The sequence below is a fragment of the Epinephelus moara genome, chromosome 21 (assembly GCF_006386435.1).
Source record: "Epinephelus moara isolate mb chromosome 21, YSFRI_EMoa_1.0, whole genome shotgun sequence".
Taxonomy (NCBI): domain Eukaryota; kingdom Metazoa; phylum Chordata; class Actinopteri; order Perciformes; family Serranidae; genus Epinephelus; species Epinephelus moara.
In genome coordinates this window covers 3,036,515-3,053,787 of record NC_065526.1, presented here as the reverse complement: position 1 = coordinate 3,053,787, position 17,273 = coordinate 3,036,515, and the positions used below count along the sequence as shown (strand labels likewise).

At 39.3% G+C, this 17,273-nt stretch overlaps 1 protein-coding gene across 1 annotated transcript; it reads left to right on the top strand.

Annotated features, from left to right (window-relative positions):
• The first annotated feature begins 5,790 nt into the window (after positions 1–5,790).
• Positions 5,791–13,911, top strand: cldn15la (claudin 15-like a). Its single transcript, XM_050074968.1, has 5 exons — positions 5,791–6,220; positions 10,765–10,929; positions 11,607–11,688; positions 13,013–13,126; positions 13,425–13,911. Exons 1-5 carry the CDS (start codon positions 6,004–6,006, stop codon positions 13,501–13,503), a joined length of 657 nt encoding a protein of 218 aa, XP_049930925.1. The 5' UTR covers positions 5,791–6,003; the 3' UTR covers positions 13,504–13,911.
• Positions 13,912–17,273: the final 3,362 nt, after the last annotated feature.

Sequence of the window (17,273 nt, the reverse complement as noted above, 5' to 3'; positions counted from 1 at the left end):
AAAATAATATTCCACTAATATTCCTGTTTACACACTCTGATAAACTCTGCTTTTCCACCAGTGGCTTCAACCACCTCCTTGTAAAGCTTGGCGTTGCAGTGTTGGTGCTTATCCACAAACCTGTTGATATCCAAGTTTTCCATTATTTTTAAAAGTCAGTGTGTTTGACCTTACGACCAGAAATGTGAGCTTTTCTTTTGGCCATGCATCTCTACACCAGTCCTATAATCTGCGAAGAGTTGGTTTGTGTACAAGCAAACCACCATCTAATTCTGAAGTTGTCAAATATCAGCACTTGGTCAGTGACTTCCGGCATCAGACGCCAAAGAAAAAGCCGTCCGTTCATGTCAGTATGATACCTGGCTGGTCGCTGTTATTCTGTAATGGGTGAGGAGGAAACACAGCCAGACAACAACGGAAGTTAAGGGGGCGAAAGTTCAAGTAGGACATGCGGGAGGGGTGACGGATGGCTCCAGCAACCACCGACTTTCACCACTTGTGTCCACTTCCTGTATGAACGTAAGCCAAATATTGCATTTAACAGGCAGAACTTGACACGGCATCCCAGAATGTCAACAATATTCTCCGACCTCGTCACATGTCCACGTTTGGTCATGGACTTTCCATGTCGAGATATGACGCCCAAGGTACCCTGGGTGTGTTGGTTGTTGACGTTCTGGGACACCATGTCAACTTCAGCCTGTTACATGCATTGTCTGTTTTCAAAATACACTTCTGTTTTCACAGGAAATGGATAGTTTGCATACAGTCTCTTTCAAAATAAAAGCACTACATCGGTACAACACTGTGAACTGATGTTTCTTTCCTTCATCAACAAAAGCATGTGGTTGGGTTTAGAAACACAGAACAGGGTTTGGCTTTACAATCTGACAAGAAGCAAACACTGGCCTTCTGGTGGATGTTGAATGCATCCACCACCCCTCGTACCCACCCTAGTCTGTCTTATAACACCTGTACTTTCGTTGTTGTCCCACCACATTTCTTCCTGACGTCGCTGGGTGCTGCTAAACATAACAGCTACCAGCTGTGTATCATGCCTGACGCCACAAGTCACTGACCAAGAAGCAGTTTTCAATAACTCCGGCGTGAGAACAGGTCGATTGCTCAGCTACTGTGTTAGTACTCCTGCTAACTGGGGGCGAGTCGACCACCATCTGCTGTAGGTAATACTCTGACTGATAATCCCCTTACACAACCCCACTTTAAAAAATCCTAATTTCCTCTTTCGATTATCTAAACTTTTCTCCAGCAGTGAGCTGAGGTGATGTTAAATCCCTTGGAGTCAAAGCTTTCATACTGGACAGTTATAGAACTTTTAAAGGTGGATTTTTCCTTTAATTGCCAAAGCGTGCACTGTCATAGGTTGTTATGAAAAAGTAGATGTGGATCTGTAGGGATGTTACATTTAATTCAACCTTTTCTGGTCTCTGATTCTGATAATGTTTCTGTGTCTCCGCCTGACTGCTTCACTCGAGAGAGAGAGGACAGACAGAGTGTGAAGACTTTGGACTCTCATGATGATCAAACATTAACTGTCCCCGGCCATAAAGCAAGCTATAAAACACACAGCAACCGGCTAACTAATGGTCTGCTTTTGTTCTATATTTGCTTCAGCCTGAAACCATCAGACACATAACATTGACCCTGAAACATCATTTAATATTCAGTGTTTTTATTCTGTTGCACATTTATTTATTTGAATTCACGTATCAAAACTTTTAGTTCAAGCAGCTTTAACTTTTCCATGAAGTGAAATGAATCTCACAGAAAGACACCAAATAAACAGAGAGTTGTGGTAAATGTTGCAACAGGTTTGGATCACCTGGTCTTCTGAGCTAATGAAGAAATTATGCCATTAGCAGACGTCATTGCACTCCTCATTCATTTGACTCATCGGCCTGACAGTAGGACAGGACCTGGATTTCCATATTTGGAAATGAGCCTGTTTATTGTCCTTTTACTTCCTGCTGCAGAGAGCGACTTCTCCTTTCCTCAGTGATCATAAACAGTTTGCTGGTTCACTGGAGGAAACATGTTAAAGGTGAACTTCAGTGTAAGACAAGAATAAAGCAGTAACTCTGCTGTGCGTCAACAAATATTACAAACAAAAAAAGAAATGCTGAAACTGATGTTGAGCTGCTGTGTGTGAAACTTCACTGCAATAAATGTTTATCTCAGTTTCATGGCAATAACTGCTGCTGCTTATTTTAGTTTCATGTTCAAGCTGTGAACGTGTGTTTGTCCTGTTTCCCCTCCCACGGCTTCAATGTTTCCAACACAACACTTAATGAACATTTTTTACATACAGTGCTCAGCATAGATGAGTACACCCCCTTTGAAAAGTAAAAGTTTTTATCAATGTCTTTTAGACGAGACTGACTTTTATAGAACATTTGTTTAACTCATAACATGAAAGGAAGGTTAATAATATAACTTAGATTACGAAATCTTGCAAAAATGAATAGACCCCACAACAAAAACGACTACATCTAGTATTTTGTATGATTTTTAAGGACAGCAGCATGTCTTCTAGGCATGCAATGAACAAGGTGGCGACATACTGCAACATCTATCTTTTTCCATTCTTCAAGAATGACCTCTTTTAGAGCCTGGATGCTGGATGGAGAGTGATGCTCAATGTGTCTCTTCAGAATTCCCCATAGGTTTCGACTGGGTTCAGATCAGGAGACACACTGGGCCACTGAATCACTTTCACCCTGTCCTTCTTCAGAAATGCAACAGTGGCCTTAGATGTGTGTTTTGGATCACTGTCATGTTGGAAAATTGCACAACAACCAAGGGCACGGAGTGATGGTCGCATCCTCTCTTTCAGCATAGAGCAGTACATCTGTGAATTCATGATGCCATCAATGAAATGCAGCTCCCCATGCAGCCCCACATAAGGACACTCCCACCACCATGTTTCACTGAAGGCACCACGCATTTTTCTTTGTACTCCTCACCTTTGCGATGTCATACAGTTTGGAAGCCATCAGTTCCAAAAACATTTATCTTAGTGTCATCGCTTCAGAGTATAGAGTCCCAGTAGTCTTCTTAATCTTTTGCTAGGCAGGCTTTTGTGTGCATGGGCTTTCTTCATGGACGACACATGCATGCCATTCCTGTGCAGTGTACGCTGTATTGTGTCACAGGAAACAGTCGCCTCAGTTTGGCTTTCTACTTCTTTAGCTCACTGCAGTGAACTTGCATGACAATTTTCTTCAACCCTTCTCATCAGAAGACGCTCCTGTTAAGGTGTTAACCTCCGTGGACGGCCTGGACGTCTCTGTGAGATGGTTGCAGCTCCATCTTTGTTAAAGTTTTGGATCACTTTTGCTACAGTATCCTGACTGATAAGTAAAGTTTGCTGATCCTCTTGTAGTCTTCACCTTTCTTGTGTAAAGAAATGATATTCTTTCTCAGGTCTTGTGACATCTCTCTTCCATGTAGTGCCATTGCTGACAGCATGAAATGGGGAGGGGTTTTCTTTAGTAAGTAACGCCCTTTTATAGCCAACTGTCTGCTGGACACCTGTTTAATGAATAATTAGACTCACCTGTGGTTGAATTCTTGCTAATTAGAATTTTGTAGTCTAAACTTTAGCTTTGCTCCGAAGACTTTCATTGGGGTGAACTCATTTTTGCAACATCGTTTTGAATGAATTTGTTTGGAAAATTACTTTTTTGTGTGTACAAATGAACAAATCTGGTTTGCAATCAATGGCCCACATTTGTGGGAGTATTTGCGGGAGTATATGTTGTATAGTGTCCCATCGAAAATGTTGATTCTGAAGGAAACTAAAGGTTTTCTGACAAATCTGTTGGGGTGTCCTCATCTATGCTGAGCACTGTATATATTTTTTCCAAATATGAGGTCTTGTTTGTCTTTGTCTTTTTTATACACAAGGCCACTGTCCTTAAAAGGGAAAAAGGTGAGCCGGTAAGAGAGCAGAGCAGCTCATCTGCAGCGATCAGCTACTGCTGTCCCCCTAAACACGCCCCCCTTACTATTACAAATAGATTCCAATTTTGTGGGAATCATTACATGTTCATAACAATAAGCTCAGAGTCTGTGACGGCATCATAAATATGTTTTCAAATTTCACTTGCCCTTGCAATTTCATTACAAAAAAAGAAAAAAAAAGGCTATAAACATCGCAACATGCATCACAAGTTTTTCAGAAAAAATGACATGAAATCAGATCTCAACAATCCCAGAAACAGCCTGCAAAATCCTGGAGGGACCGCTTTGATCATCGCAGCCATTACGGGCATGCGCATCACATGCTGTGTGTAGGGCACCAGTGCCGGAGGGCCACTAAAACAGCCCAATATGATTATCATCAGTCATAGTCATATGTATTGCATTAAAGGGAAAGTTCCGTTTTTTACAACCTGGACCTTATTTCTGGCATTAAATACGGTTGTTTACTCACCAGATAAGTTTGGTGTCATTTGGAGTCCTTCGGAAGATATTTAGATCCACGAGAGCCGCGTACATCCATATAGTGGGAATGAACGGGGCACCGACAATGAGGCTCTAAATAACACATTATCTACTCGTTCATTTCACCAATATGTTTTTATGAATCGCTAGAGTTGCTTGTCATCATCATCCGGGTATGAATCGCTAGAGTTGCTTGTCATCATCATCCGGGTCTTCCGAAGGACTCCAAATGACACCAAACTTATCTGGTGAGTAAACAACCGTATTTAATGCCAGAAATAAGGTCCAGGTTGTAAAAAACGGAACTTCCCCTTTAACTCCCTCAGACACAATGCAGTTTGAGCTACGCTGCCAGAGGTTTGAGCGAGCACGGTGCAGCAGCAGCAGCAGCAGCTTGATTTTAAGTCTTTACAGTCAGTTGCCTCTGCTGAGCAAAGCCTTGTGAAACTTATGCTCATTAAGACACACCTGTTGCTGTCGCCAGCATCACAGCAGAACTCGCTCAGAGGCTGTCACATAATGAAAGAACGACCTCAGAGCTGGGAGATGCAGACATGTGTGCCTCTGTAGAGCCTCAGCAGCTGCAGAAAAATGCCTGGTCTATGAACATATATGCAGAGACTGTAAAGTTTTTTGACTTTTCCTTTGTTGTGTGAGCATATTTTCAAATAAACACAAGAAGTTTGTGCTCTAGAGAAAGGATCAGCACTCAGTGAATAACCTCCTAAGCCCTATGATAAGCTAATATGGCAAGACTTAACTATACAGACCAGTGAGCAGTGATAATATGTCTTTGGGGTCATCAGGTGGGAACCTCCTTTCACCAGTGTTTCGTCTAGTTGGTCCCACGACACCTCCAGGAGGCTAGACAGTGATCTCTGGCGTCCCAGAGACACTCCCCTAATGCCAGGTCTCACTGCTCCCCGCACCAACCCAACAACCTCCTTTACCTTACTTACAGACCTCAGACAGCCCAGCACAAAGCCATCTCACCACACCTCAGCTACCAATACTTGGCAATATCCACAACAATCTTCTACTCAAGTCTTCATCAGTGACCAGGTGACTTTTACCTGCACAGGTGCATGCTCTCCACAGCTTTTCCTGCCTTTGCTCTTATTCTGACTGATGTTTCCTGTGTGGAAAGCAGCTGTATGACTTTGGAGACACGCAGGACTCTTGCCACAGTCTACACAAACACTATGGATAGTTGTCAAGGTTATGAGAGGTGTGACATCATCATCATCATCACTGTGATCAATACTGAGTGGAAGGCGGTGGGGAACCACAGGGAGTGGCTCCCAGCAGTTTATGGCCCCTGGCAGAGGGTAAAGTACTCCTGTTAGAGCCACAGACGTCAGATTAACAACTGCAGGACAGAGACCAGAGCCTCCAACAACCCAGCCTGACTCTGACTTCACCCACTGAAGCTCTACTGAGGAAGACCAGGCCCTTTGAACCTGCCATATTTAAGGCTTCATCGTTTTTTAGACTAGTTGGATTTCTTCTGAGGATCTCTCTGGAAACGTTGCCAACATGTCGACGGCTTTGGAAGCAACCGGGTTCATCATGTGCATTATCAGCTGGCTGGTCACCGGAGCGTCGCTGGCAAACGACTACTGGAAGATCTCCTCCGTGTCCGGCAGCGTCATCATCTCCCAGAGGCAGTTTGAGAACTTGTGGCATGCCTGCGCCGAGAACAGCGCCGGCATCGCCGAGTGTAGAGACTTTGAATCGCTCCTCGCCCTCCCCGGTAAGACAAGTTCACTGACCCACTGACTTTCAAGGCCTTAGCCTGTATTTTCTAAAATAAAAAACCATGTGAGTACCCTATGAGAGAATAAAGAGCACATCTGATTCCCTTTATGATCTAAAGATTTTTTCCAAATATCCAGTAAGGCTTTCTGAGTCTGTAATATATTCAACATTAAAAGATATAAAATGAAACAGGATATAAGAAAACAGATACCCTCATCAAATTCACTGACAAAAGGTGAAGTGTAAAATAAGAAGCCATTGGGGCCTGTCTTCTTGCTGCTGCATTTGTCTTTAGAAATGATTCTTTGAATGTACTGATTTAGAAATAAAAAAATGTATATAAAACTTTTGAAAGGTTTTCATTGACATTTTTTTAAAACAAATAAAAAACTTAAGAGTGGTTAAGTGACCTGGTTAGTTGAGACAATGCATTGAAGTCAGCTTCCTCGTATATGCTCATAAAGCTGCTGAAGGAAACCAGGAAGCGACCAGGTTTCAGCTTCTTAAAGCAGAAAACATTTTTAAAAATAAAATCAGCTCTACTCTTTTGAGGCTCACGAGGCTGATCGATGGAGCTTCTAATTCTTCTAACTCTCTAAAATTAGGTTTTTGTATTTTTTAAAAGCTTATTCAATCCTTTGTAAGTAGGCCAGCATGCCATGTGGCACCATTTCAGAAATGCTCGTCCAAAGGTTGGGGGATTTACAGCCAGAAGTTTCCCGCCTGAAACAGAATGAAGATCAGTTGCTGCTCAGACTGTTGCATAGAAAACACAACTTTATACCCAACTTCATTTTTGTTGTTGTATAGTGAATACTTTTGTTGTTTTTCCTTCCATTACTTGTCATATAATGTTATCTTTTGGGCGCCATTTTGAGCCTCCTTCACTGCTGATGATAAAATGGAGGGAAACACCGGTCACTATCAAAGAGAAAGAGCAGCTTTATTTTCACTTTAAAGAGGCTTCGTTCTGTTGAATACTCATTCAGGTTGTACGTGTGGCTTTAAGGGGAAATCTTACAGATTTGCTTAGTCGGAAAAATGACTGGTTAACTTCTTGAACACTAATTTTCTCCCATAAATGTACTCTGTAATTATTTTAACATACTTTTGTATAACGATAATTCCCAGATATTTGGTTGAATTCAGGTTGTGACACTGGGTGACTAAAATCCTAATGCCGACATAAATACTGATATTTTGTTGGTTTAATGGTGTTGTTAAGTAACCAAAACCCAACGTCTTCCAAGCGTCTCATGCCAACATCATCTTGAATAATGTCATTTAGTCGTAAGGTGCAGAGAACAAAACCCAACATCTGCATCCCAATGTTACTGTCTACATAACGTCAAATTCTGACATGATTGTGCATTTAGATATCGTCAACATGATTTCTATTCTGACCAAAATTCAACATCTGGCTGACACAAGTCCAACTTCTCTCTGCTGTCGTATTGACGTCTGGTGCCAGCTGAGTTTGAATAGAAGTTTTTAAAAATGGAGCCACAGACGCAGTGAAAACCCTAATTTTTGGAAACTACTCGCACTCAAAACTTTTGGTTTAGTACAATAAAGTGATGTAAACATTTCGACACAAAATAAATGTGTCACATGACCCTTGTCTGACAGGAATTTTATGTCAGTTTCACAAAATAAATTGTTGTTTGAGCATGTTTTTCTATGTCGTATGAACATCCTGGTCTTGTAGAAAATTTTACTAAATTTTATTTAATTATAAAATGACAAATTTAGGTTTCCCAAGTGCTAAAAGAAAGTAAAGACAATAATTCTGAACCAGGAAGTGCTCTTTATTTCACCTCAGCACAACTTCATGTTCAACACTCTAATATTCGTGCAGGCGGGATGTCACTAACTGTGTATACGACTTAACTCATGGTGCAAAATGTCTCTTACCACATTAACTGTAACACATTAGAACCACTGTGAAATGCAGAAACATTAATCACTGTGCTAGGGTAACTAGAACACATTTAAACACAGTGTTCTTTGGCTTACGGCCTTTAACACATTGTCTCACAGCATGCTGGGAAAAATATGTTAAGCTCACAATGGATGAGTTTTGTGTCAAGTAAGCATAAAGTTTTTATGTCACTTTGATAATTTGGGGCATTTGTGTCAACTTTACATTAAAATGTGTCACGGACGGACTGGGGTTTGCAGTGAGAGTGGGGGGCTGAAGTTGGTTTTATTACCTAAAAAAAGCCTACTATAGGTTTGACAATTTAATATATTTTATTTTCATTTTATTGTATTTACACACTCATAAAACTGCATAAAATCCAGATAATATAAAATGTGTCAGGAGAGTTTAAGAAGCTAAAGGCTTGGACAACATAACTTGAAATTAAAACACGTGATTGGATTCCCCAAAAAGGACACACATTATAAATATTAGAGCTCAGTATGATCAACACACAGTACGATTCACTGTTTAGCCCTTCTGCCTGTTTTGTAACCAGCCTTCTCTCCTGAAACTGTGTGAGGCTCATAAAGAGGTGCGGCAGGTTTTTATGATCATCAGAGGTCATCTGGTCAATAAATTACCACAGCATCACAGCTGAGTGCTGTAAAACACACACACACACACACACACACACACACACACACACACACACACACACACACACACACACACACATATATATATTGTTACTTCCAGTTCCTCCTTTTCTTTTCTTCTTCAAAACAAATTTGTGAATTCATTTAAATATACACGTAGGCCTCTTTTTGTAGTGTTACCATTTTCCTACAGTGATTGATTCCACTTCAGGAGCAGTGAGGTGGATTATGAGCAACATTACAGATTAAAAATGTGATGTACTGTATGTTGTTGAATTTGAGGCAAAAACAGGTAAACTTTCAAACCATGATTGCTTTGGATAAAAATGCTTAAACCAGGATTTAACGAGTCATTAACTGACATCAAATCTCATATTCATTATCATTATTATTAGGTGAGAGTTCTGGCTAACTGTTATCAAAACTGTTAAAGATGATTTTTTTTATTATTTTATTCTAACAACATGCACATCTCTGCTACAAATCAACAGCTGTTAGCTGTACCTTTTCTTCTACAGCTGCGCCGAGAAGTGACGGAGGTGAAATGTTACAACACGGGTGGGGTTAACTGTAACAGGCACAGAGTCAGCTGTAACACCTGCTGGAAAAGTCTGTTAAACACAATTAATTCAATACAATTCTATCTGTACACTACAGACTGATACTGTTCATGGATCTGTCTATGATCGATATCCAAATATCTGTACACCCTCATCTGATCACCATTCTGATTAGTTCAAACTGAACATCCAACACATTCTCACTGCGACCTCGTCACATATCGACACTTGGTCATGGACTTTCCACGTCCACATGTGACGTTCAAGGTACCCTGGGTGTGTTGGTTGTTGACGTTCTGGGACACCGTGTCAACTTCAGCCTGTTACATGCATTGTCTGTTTTCAAAATACACTTCTGTTTTCACAGGAAGTTTAATGTTTACATACAGTCTCTTTCAAAATAAAAGCACTACATTGGTACAACACCATATAATCTTTTGTTCCCGTTTGAGTTGAGCTTGGCCTCCCCGCTGAAATTCCACTGTTTTATGATTAATCGATTTATGATTGAAGATGTCTGTGTTTTGTGCCAGGCTGCAGTCACTCCAAGCTGCAGGAAGTGAGCGAAAGCTATGACGTCACATACGCGACCGCCTCCTGTGTAGTTTCTCTAAATACGTTTTTTTCAAAAGCTTATATCTCAACAGTTTTACCACAAAGTATGACTTTCTTGACTTTCTTGATTCATTAACGACTTATTTGGATTTCATGTCACAACTCAAACGGGACCAAAAGATAATATTTCTCTCCTCATTCACTGCCATTCATATTTCCGATCTATGGTCCCATGAGCTTCACCGGAAGGGGCGTGACTTCGGCACTCTATTGTGTGAGATTATCTTTGTTAAAAAAATGTTATCATGAATGAATATTATCACATTACAAGCAAAAAAGAAGAAGAAGATTTTTTTTATGTTTTTTTTTAGATTTTTGGTCATTGCTGAACACAATTAAAAAATCCACAGATTCCGTTTTGGGACGATTGAGAGGAATTACTTTGGTATAAGTCTATACATTTTTTTTTCTCAGGAAAATCCTGCATATTATATCTTTAATTTATGTGTAAAAATGCACGTTGTAGTTACTTCAGGCTGAGATCACAACTGAAACATCCAGTTACCTCCATCAGTCCACTGGTAATGCTGAAGTTATTGTTTACCCACAGTAAGACCACATTTCCCATCAGCCCTGTTGCTTTATATCATCGAATGCCTCCCTGGAGAGGATAAACATGTTGGAAACAATGTTTGTCCATGCACAGAGCAGCAGAGACTGAATGTATATTAAGTGTATAAAAGTCAGTATAGCAGCTTCTTTGTGAGGATGAGTTATTTTGAGTTGTCTTGGTGAAACTGTTGATGATGTAAATGTTGAGATATTTCTATCTTCTCCTCTGCAGCTCACGTCCAGGCGTGTCGTGCTCTGATGATCATCGCTCTGCTGCTCGGCCTCGCCTCCATGATCGTGTCTCTGCTCGGGCTGAAGTGCATCAAAATTGGGTCGGCCACCGACCAATCCAAGGCCAAGATCGCTGTCACTGGAGGAATCCTGAGCATCCTCGCTGGTGAGTCAGCCGCAGCAAAGACTGAGTTTTACACTCATGGGCACATGTGACAGAGCAGAGACAGCAAAACTCAACAAATATAAATTGGGTTCAACAAAAAGCCCTTCTATGCAGAGTGTTGCATGTTCTCCCCATGTCAGCGTGGGTTTCCTCCAGGTGCTCCAGCTTCCTCCCACAGTCCAAAGACATGCAGGTTAACTGGTAACTCTAAATTGTCCGTAGGTGTGAATGTGAGTGTGAATGGTTGTCTGTCTCTATGTGTCAGCCCTGTGATAGTCTGGTGACCTGTCCAGGGTGAACCCTGCCTCTCACCCAGTGTCAGCTGGGATAGGCTCCACCCCCCTTGCAACCCATAACAGGATAAGTGGTTACGGAAAATGACTGAATGATAAATAAATAGAGTCTATAAATATATACTATTATTAATATATCAAATATTAGATTCAAATTAAATTCATAATAAATATGCAATATTACATTTTATCAGCAAATGAAAACAGCAGCAGAAAACACTGACCTTGACAGTGGACCCCTGACACTGAGATATCTGACAGAAAAAAAACCAGGAAGTGACTTTTATAATACAGCAGCATCCACAGCACCGAGGCATCACCGCAGGTTATGGAGGAAAGTAATGAATAGGAAGATTTAATGTTTGTGTTGTTTGTGTGTTGCAGGTCTGTGCTGCATGATAGCAGTTTCCTGGTACGCCTACAGAGTCGTGCAGGACTTCTACGACCCTTTCGTCGGTGGTGAGAAGTGAGTCGACCCAAACACACATCCTTTAAAACTTTACTATGATCCTCTGACACGAGTTGTGACAACATCAAATTAGAGTTACTAATGGTTCTTTAGAAAGGAAAAGATAAGTTCTCACAGACTGAATATGCCGAAATGTATTCATTCAATGATTTATTTATTTTATTTATTTATTCATGTGCTGTGTGCTGTTTCACCTCGCCATGTGCTGTTTCACCTCTCTGTGTGTAGTTTCACCTCTCTTTGTGTTATTTCACCTCTCTCTGTGCTGTTTCACCTCACCGTGTGCTTTTTCACCTCTCTGTGTGTAGTTTCACCTCTCTGTGTGTTATTTCACCTCTCTGTGTTGTTTCACCTCGCCATGTGCTGTTTCACCTCGCCATGTGCTGTTTCACCTCTCTGTGTGTTATTTCACCTCTCTGTGTATTGTTTCACCTCACCGTGTGCTGTTTCACCTCTCTGTGTGTAGTTTCACCTCTCTGTGTGTTATTTCACCTCTCTATGTGTAGTTTCACCTCGCCATGTGCTGTTTCACCTCGCCATGTGCTGTTTCACCTCTCTGTGTGTTATTTCACCTCTCTGTGTGTGTTATTTCACCCCTTTGTGTGTTGTTTCACCTCGCCGTGTGTTGTTTCACCTCGCCGTGTGTTGTTTCACCTCTCTGTGTGTTGTTTCACCTCTCTGTGTGTAGTTTCACTCTGCTGTGTGTTGTTACACCTGACTGTGTGTAGTTTCACCTTGCCATGTGTTGTATCAGCTGCCTGTGTGTTGTTTCATTCTGCTGTGTGTTGTTTCACCTCGCCATGTGTTGTTTTACCTCTCTGTGTGTTGTTTCATTCTGCTGTGTGTAGTGTTTAGTTTCACCTCGCCACGTGCTGTTTCAACTCTCTGTGTGTTGTTTCACCTCGCCATGTGTTGTTTCACTCTGCTGTGTGTTGTTTCACCTCTCTGTGTATAGTTTCACCTCGTCATGTTTTGTTTCACCTGTCTGGGTGTAGCTTCACTCTGCTGTGCGTTGTTACACCTCGCTGTGTGTTGTTTCACCTCACCATGTGTTGTTTCACCTCGCTGTGTTGTTTCAACTCTGTGTGTAGTTTCATTCTGCTGTGTGTGGTCACACCTCTGTGTAGTTTCACCTCTTTGCGTGTAGTTTCACCTTGCTATGTGTTGTTTCAACTCTGTGTGTAGTTTCATTCTGCTGTGTGTAGTTACACCTCTCTGTGTGTAGTTACACCTCTCTGTGTGTTGTTACACCTCGCCCTGTGTTGTTTCATTGTGCTGTGTGTTGTTGTGCAGTTGGTTTGACTCTACCCTGTGTTTGCAGGTTTGAGCTGGGTACCGGCCTCTACTTGGGATGGGGTGCATCCTGTCTGTCCATCCTGGGTGGAAGTCTTCTCTGCTCCGCCTGTAAGAGAGCATCACCTGAACGCAAGAAAGGGTCAGTGCTACGAACCTCACCAGAGTTTCATTGTCTTCTTTTGTCCTTTATTAGCAAAGACAAGAAGTGCAGAGGAAGCACAGCTCAGATGTCTTTTTTAAACTTTTGTACCAGACGCTATTTCATCAGCTGATGGAGCTGTCAGCAGCCAATCAGGAGAAGAGATATCATAACTTGAAGTTTCAAATAAAGACAAGGAAAGACATTACCAAAGAGTTTCTGACACGCCCAAATGTCTGCTTTGAAAAAGGCCTTGTAGCTACACTTTGAGCCTGACTTTATCTCTCTTGTTTTGCAGCGCTTACTATGGAAACAAGACAAAGATCTACACGGCGACAGCCAAGTCCGATCCAGATTCAGCCAGAGCTTACGTCTAACCACGCACAAACACACATCTGTACATTTTTAAGGGCATTGCTTATTTCCTGACATCCCTAACTTTGACCTGGTCCTGAAGTTTTAAAAATATGTTTCATTAGGACGCCAGCTGTTTGTCCCCAGATGGGATGACAGTCCCCACAATGTAATGATTACAGGAAAACACACACCATCACATGTACTCACACACGCCATATCTACTGACTGCATTGGTCTCTTAAAATATGGATTTGTAGTTCTTTTTCTGTCCTTTTGAAATGTTTGTTTATTTTTTTAAAGAGTTTCTGATGTGATTTTCTAAAATTCTAAATTTAGAGAAGACATTTGAATTAATCAATGACTGTTAATGATTGTGTAATTCTGTCTGGAGTTTATTTTTATCGGAATAAAGTTTGTATTACATACCACTGAGGTGTTTGGTCGTTGTTGTTAAAGGTGCAGTGCCTGCAAACCAGTGATGGAGGATGAATTCAGAACCTTTACTTAAGTAAAAACACTAATACCACACGGTGAGAATACTCTGTGACAAGAAAAAGTCCTGCAAATCACATAAATCAAATCACAATCACAAACATTTGGCTGGCACCACACCATCATGGAGTCTGATGCCATCATTATAAGCCACATTGAGTCTTTGCATGTTGCTCTTCCTGTAAGAGCGCCACAAGTGGGCAGTATATACAGCGAGGTACAAAGTGCTCTACAAAGAGCTGTGCATATTAAGCATATTAGCCTGTGCATACAACTTCTAACACTGTCTGTGGATATCTTTGTCATCAGATAAATCATTGACAATGTGATGGCCATTTAATCTGAATAAACACTTAAAGAGCAGTTGACTATGGGGTGCCATTTGTAAAGTGTCTCACACTGAAAATAACATCAACATTTTGCCACATTTAGCTTCAAACAACGATTAAAAAAGGGTGTGAATTTTTTAAAGTCACTTTTTTACCACATTTACAGCAATATTTGAAATATGTTAACTATAATGTCACAGTTAAGTCTCAATATTAAATGTTAAACCTAAATATTAAATCTAAATCTAAATGTTAAATCGAAATCTTGAATGTTAAATCTAAATGTTAGATGTTAAATCTAAATGTGCTTGGTGAAACTAATATAACGAATATACGAATATACAAATGCACACTGCCGGTCAGAGGAAGTACCAAAATAAAAGCCCGGGTGGTCAGACTGTGTTTATATCATCAAATAACGAATCAAAACCAAACTAATCGGAGAAAATTAACACTTGAACATACACCAGCGTGATGAGAACTACCTAAAATGACAGAGACCATGTTAAGGGAAATTTTATTTGACGTCACTAGTATGTAACTGTAATATTTCACAATAAATTAAATTATTATCACTGTAAGGCTGCAACTGTGATAACTAACTGAATCCAGAATTTCATTGTGAAATTCATGCAGGTAAATATAGGTAAGTATACTGCTATATGGAGTTTAACTGTGAGATTACAGTGAAATACAGTAATTCTATGGGAGTTCCTGCTGAATCACCAATCCAATGTACATAAACTGTGAAGTTACAGTTAAATACAGTAATTTTACAGGAACATACTGTTATATCACAATATAGTAATGGCCTTTAACTGTGAGGTAATTAAAAACAGTAATTTTAATCTTTAATAACTACTTTAAGGACAGATTATACAGCTGTTGTTTCACAATAATTCACTGTAAAAATGACACGGTAATTTACTGTGAAAGTGACACAACTAGTAGCCAGTGATTTACTGTACATGTACAGTCAAATATTTTACAGCGTATGTTATCTGTGTGTGTGTGTGTGTGTGTGTGTGTGTGTGCTGTAATCTCCTGTGTTATAATGATGATTAATACGCTGCGGGGCAGTAATCCACTTCTGTCTGTTCACCTGCTGACAGGCAGAACTGTGGATTAAAGCTCCACAGCATCACTCTGTCTATCTATAGACCTCCTCACACAAACTGCAGACCGGATCAAACCTGCGGCTCAACCTGCAGACGGCCTCCGGACCAATTGTGAACATCTGAAGTCTGAACACGTCTTTGTTTCACACACATTTACAAAAACTAACAAAAATGTCATCTGATCATTTTGAATGAAATCCAGACGTAAACAGAAACTAAGAATAATTCCTCAGGTCTGTATGTCAGCTATAACAATAAATAATAATAATAATAATAATAAGAAGAAGAAGAATCAATAGGTTGTCACTAAAGGGCAGATATGTGATAACATTAGTACTTTATACAACAGACAGGAGAAAACAGGATGTTGCCCAACAAAATCAAACAACTTCCTGATATCAGTTGGAATCACACACAACAAACAAAAACTGTTTTACAAATACCAGGAAGTGACTTCCCAACCATTTGAATATTTAAAAACTATATAAAACTATATTTAAAAAAACAATGGGGTCTGTAAAATAAATAAATAAATGTAAAAAAAAAAAAAAAATTCATAATTTTTGTTACTAATTTAAAATAGAAATACAAAACCCCCCCAACATATTTATTGTTATTATTAGTGCCCCAAGGAATTAAAAAAAAATACAAAAAGAAAATCCAAATTATTGTTATAATTATTTTTATGTCCCTAAGGAAATTAAAAAAAATAAAAATAGAAGTACAAAAAATAAAAAAAATATTGTTATTATTTGTGCCCCAAGGTAATTAAAAAAAGAAATACAAAATAAATTATTATTATTGATATTATTATCGCCCCAAGTAGATAAAAAAATTGAAAATAGAAATACTAAAAAGAAAATCCTTATTACTGTTATAATTATTTTTATGTCCCTAAGGAAATAAAGAAAATCAAAATAGAAATACAAAAAAAAAAAAATCATAATTATTTTTGTTGTTATTGCCCAAGGGAAATAAAAAAAACTTAAAAAAAAAATACAAAAAAGAAAAATCCTTATTATTGTTATAATTATTTTTATGTCCCTAATGAAAATTCAAAAATAAAAATAGAAGTACAAAAAAATACACAATTATTATTCTTATTGTTAGTGCCCCGAAGAATTAAAAAAAATACAAAAAAGAAAATCGTTATTATTGTTATAATTATTTTTATGTCCCTAAGGAAATAAAAAAAATAAAGATAGAAATACAAAAAATACATAATTATTGTTATAATTTGTGCCCCAATGAAATAAAAAAATAGAAATAGAAATACAAAAAAAAATCATAATTATTTTGTTATTATTGCCCAAGGAAATAAAAAAATAGAAATACAAATACAAAAATATAATTATATATTATATTATATAATTATAATTATTTTGTTATTATTGCCCAAGGAAATAAAAAAACAAACAAAAAAAGGAAATTCCCCCCAAAAAGATCACAATTATTGTTGTTATTATTATCGCCCCAAGGAACTTAGAAATTAAAAATCGAAATACAAAAAGTCATAATTATTGTTATTATTATTGCCTCTAGGAAATAAAAAAACTCTTTTTGTCATTTCTTTTGCAGAACATTTCGTGTGTTCATGCGCTCATGTTTGAATGTAGTTGTGTGTTTTCCATCTCTGCCCTCTCTGTCTCTAATCTGACTCTGATGTGCTGACTGAGGGGGAACCAGCTTCAATCCTCTCAGTCGGCTCATTCACAGGAAGTCTGTCTTCTGTCCGTCTGTCTGTCTGTCTGTCTGGATGTTGTGGTTGGTGGAGGAGGAGGAGGGTACAAAGGGTTGGTCAAAGTTCACAGCCTGGTCACCTGATTGGCTGAGGGAGGCTGTGACGGACAG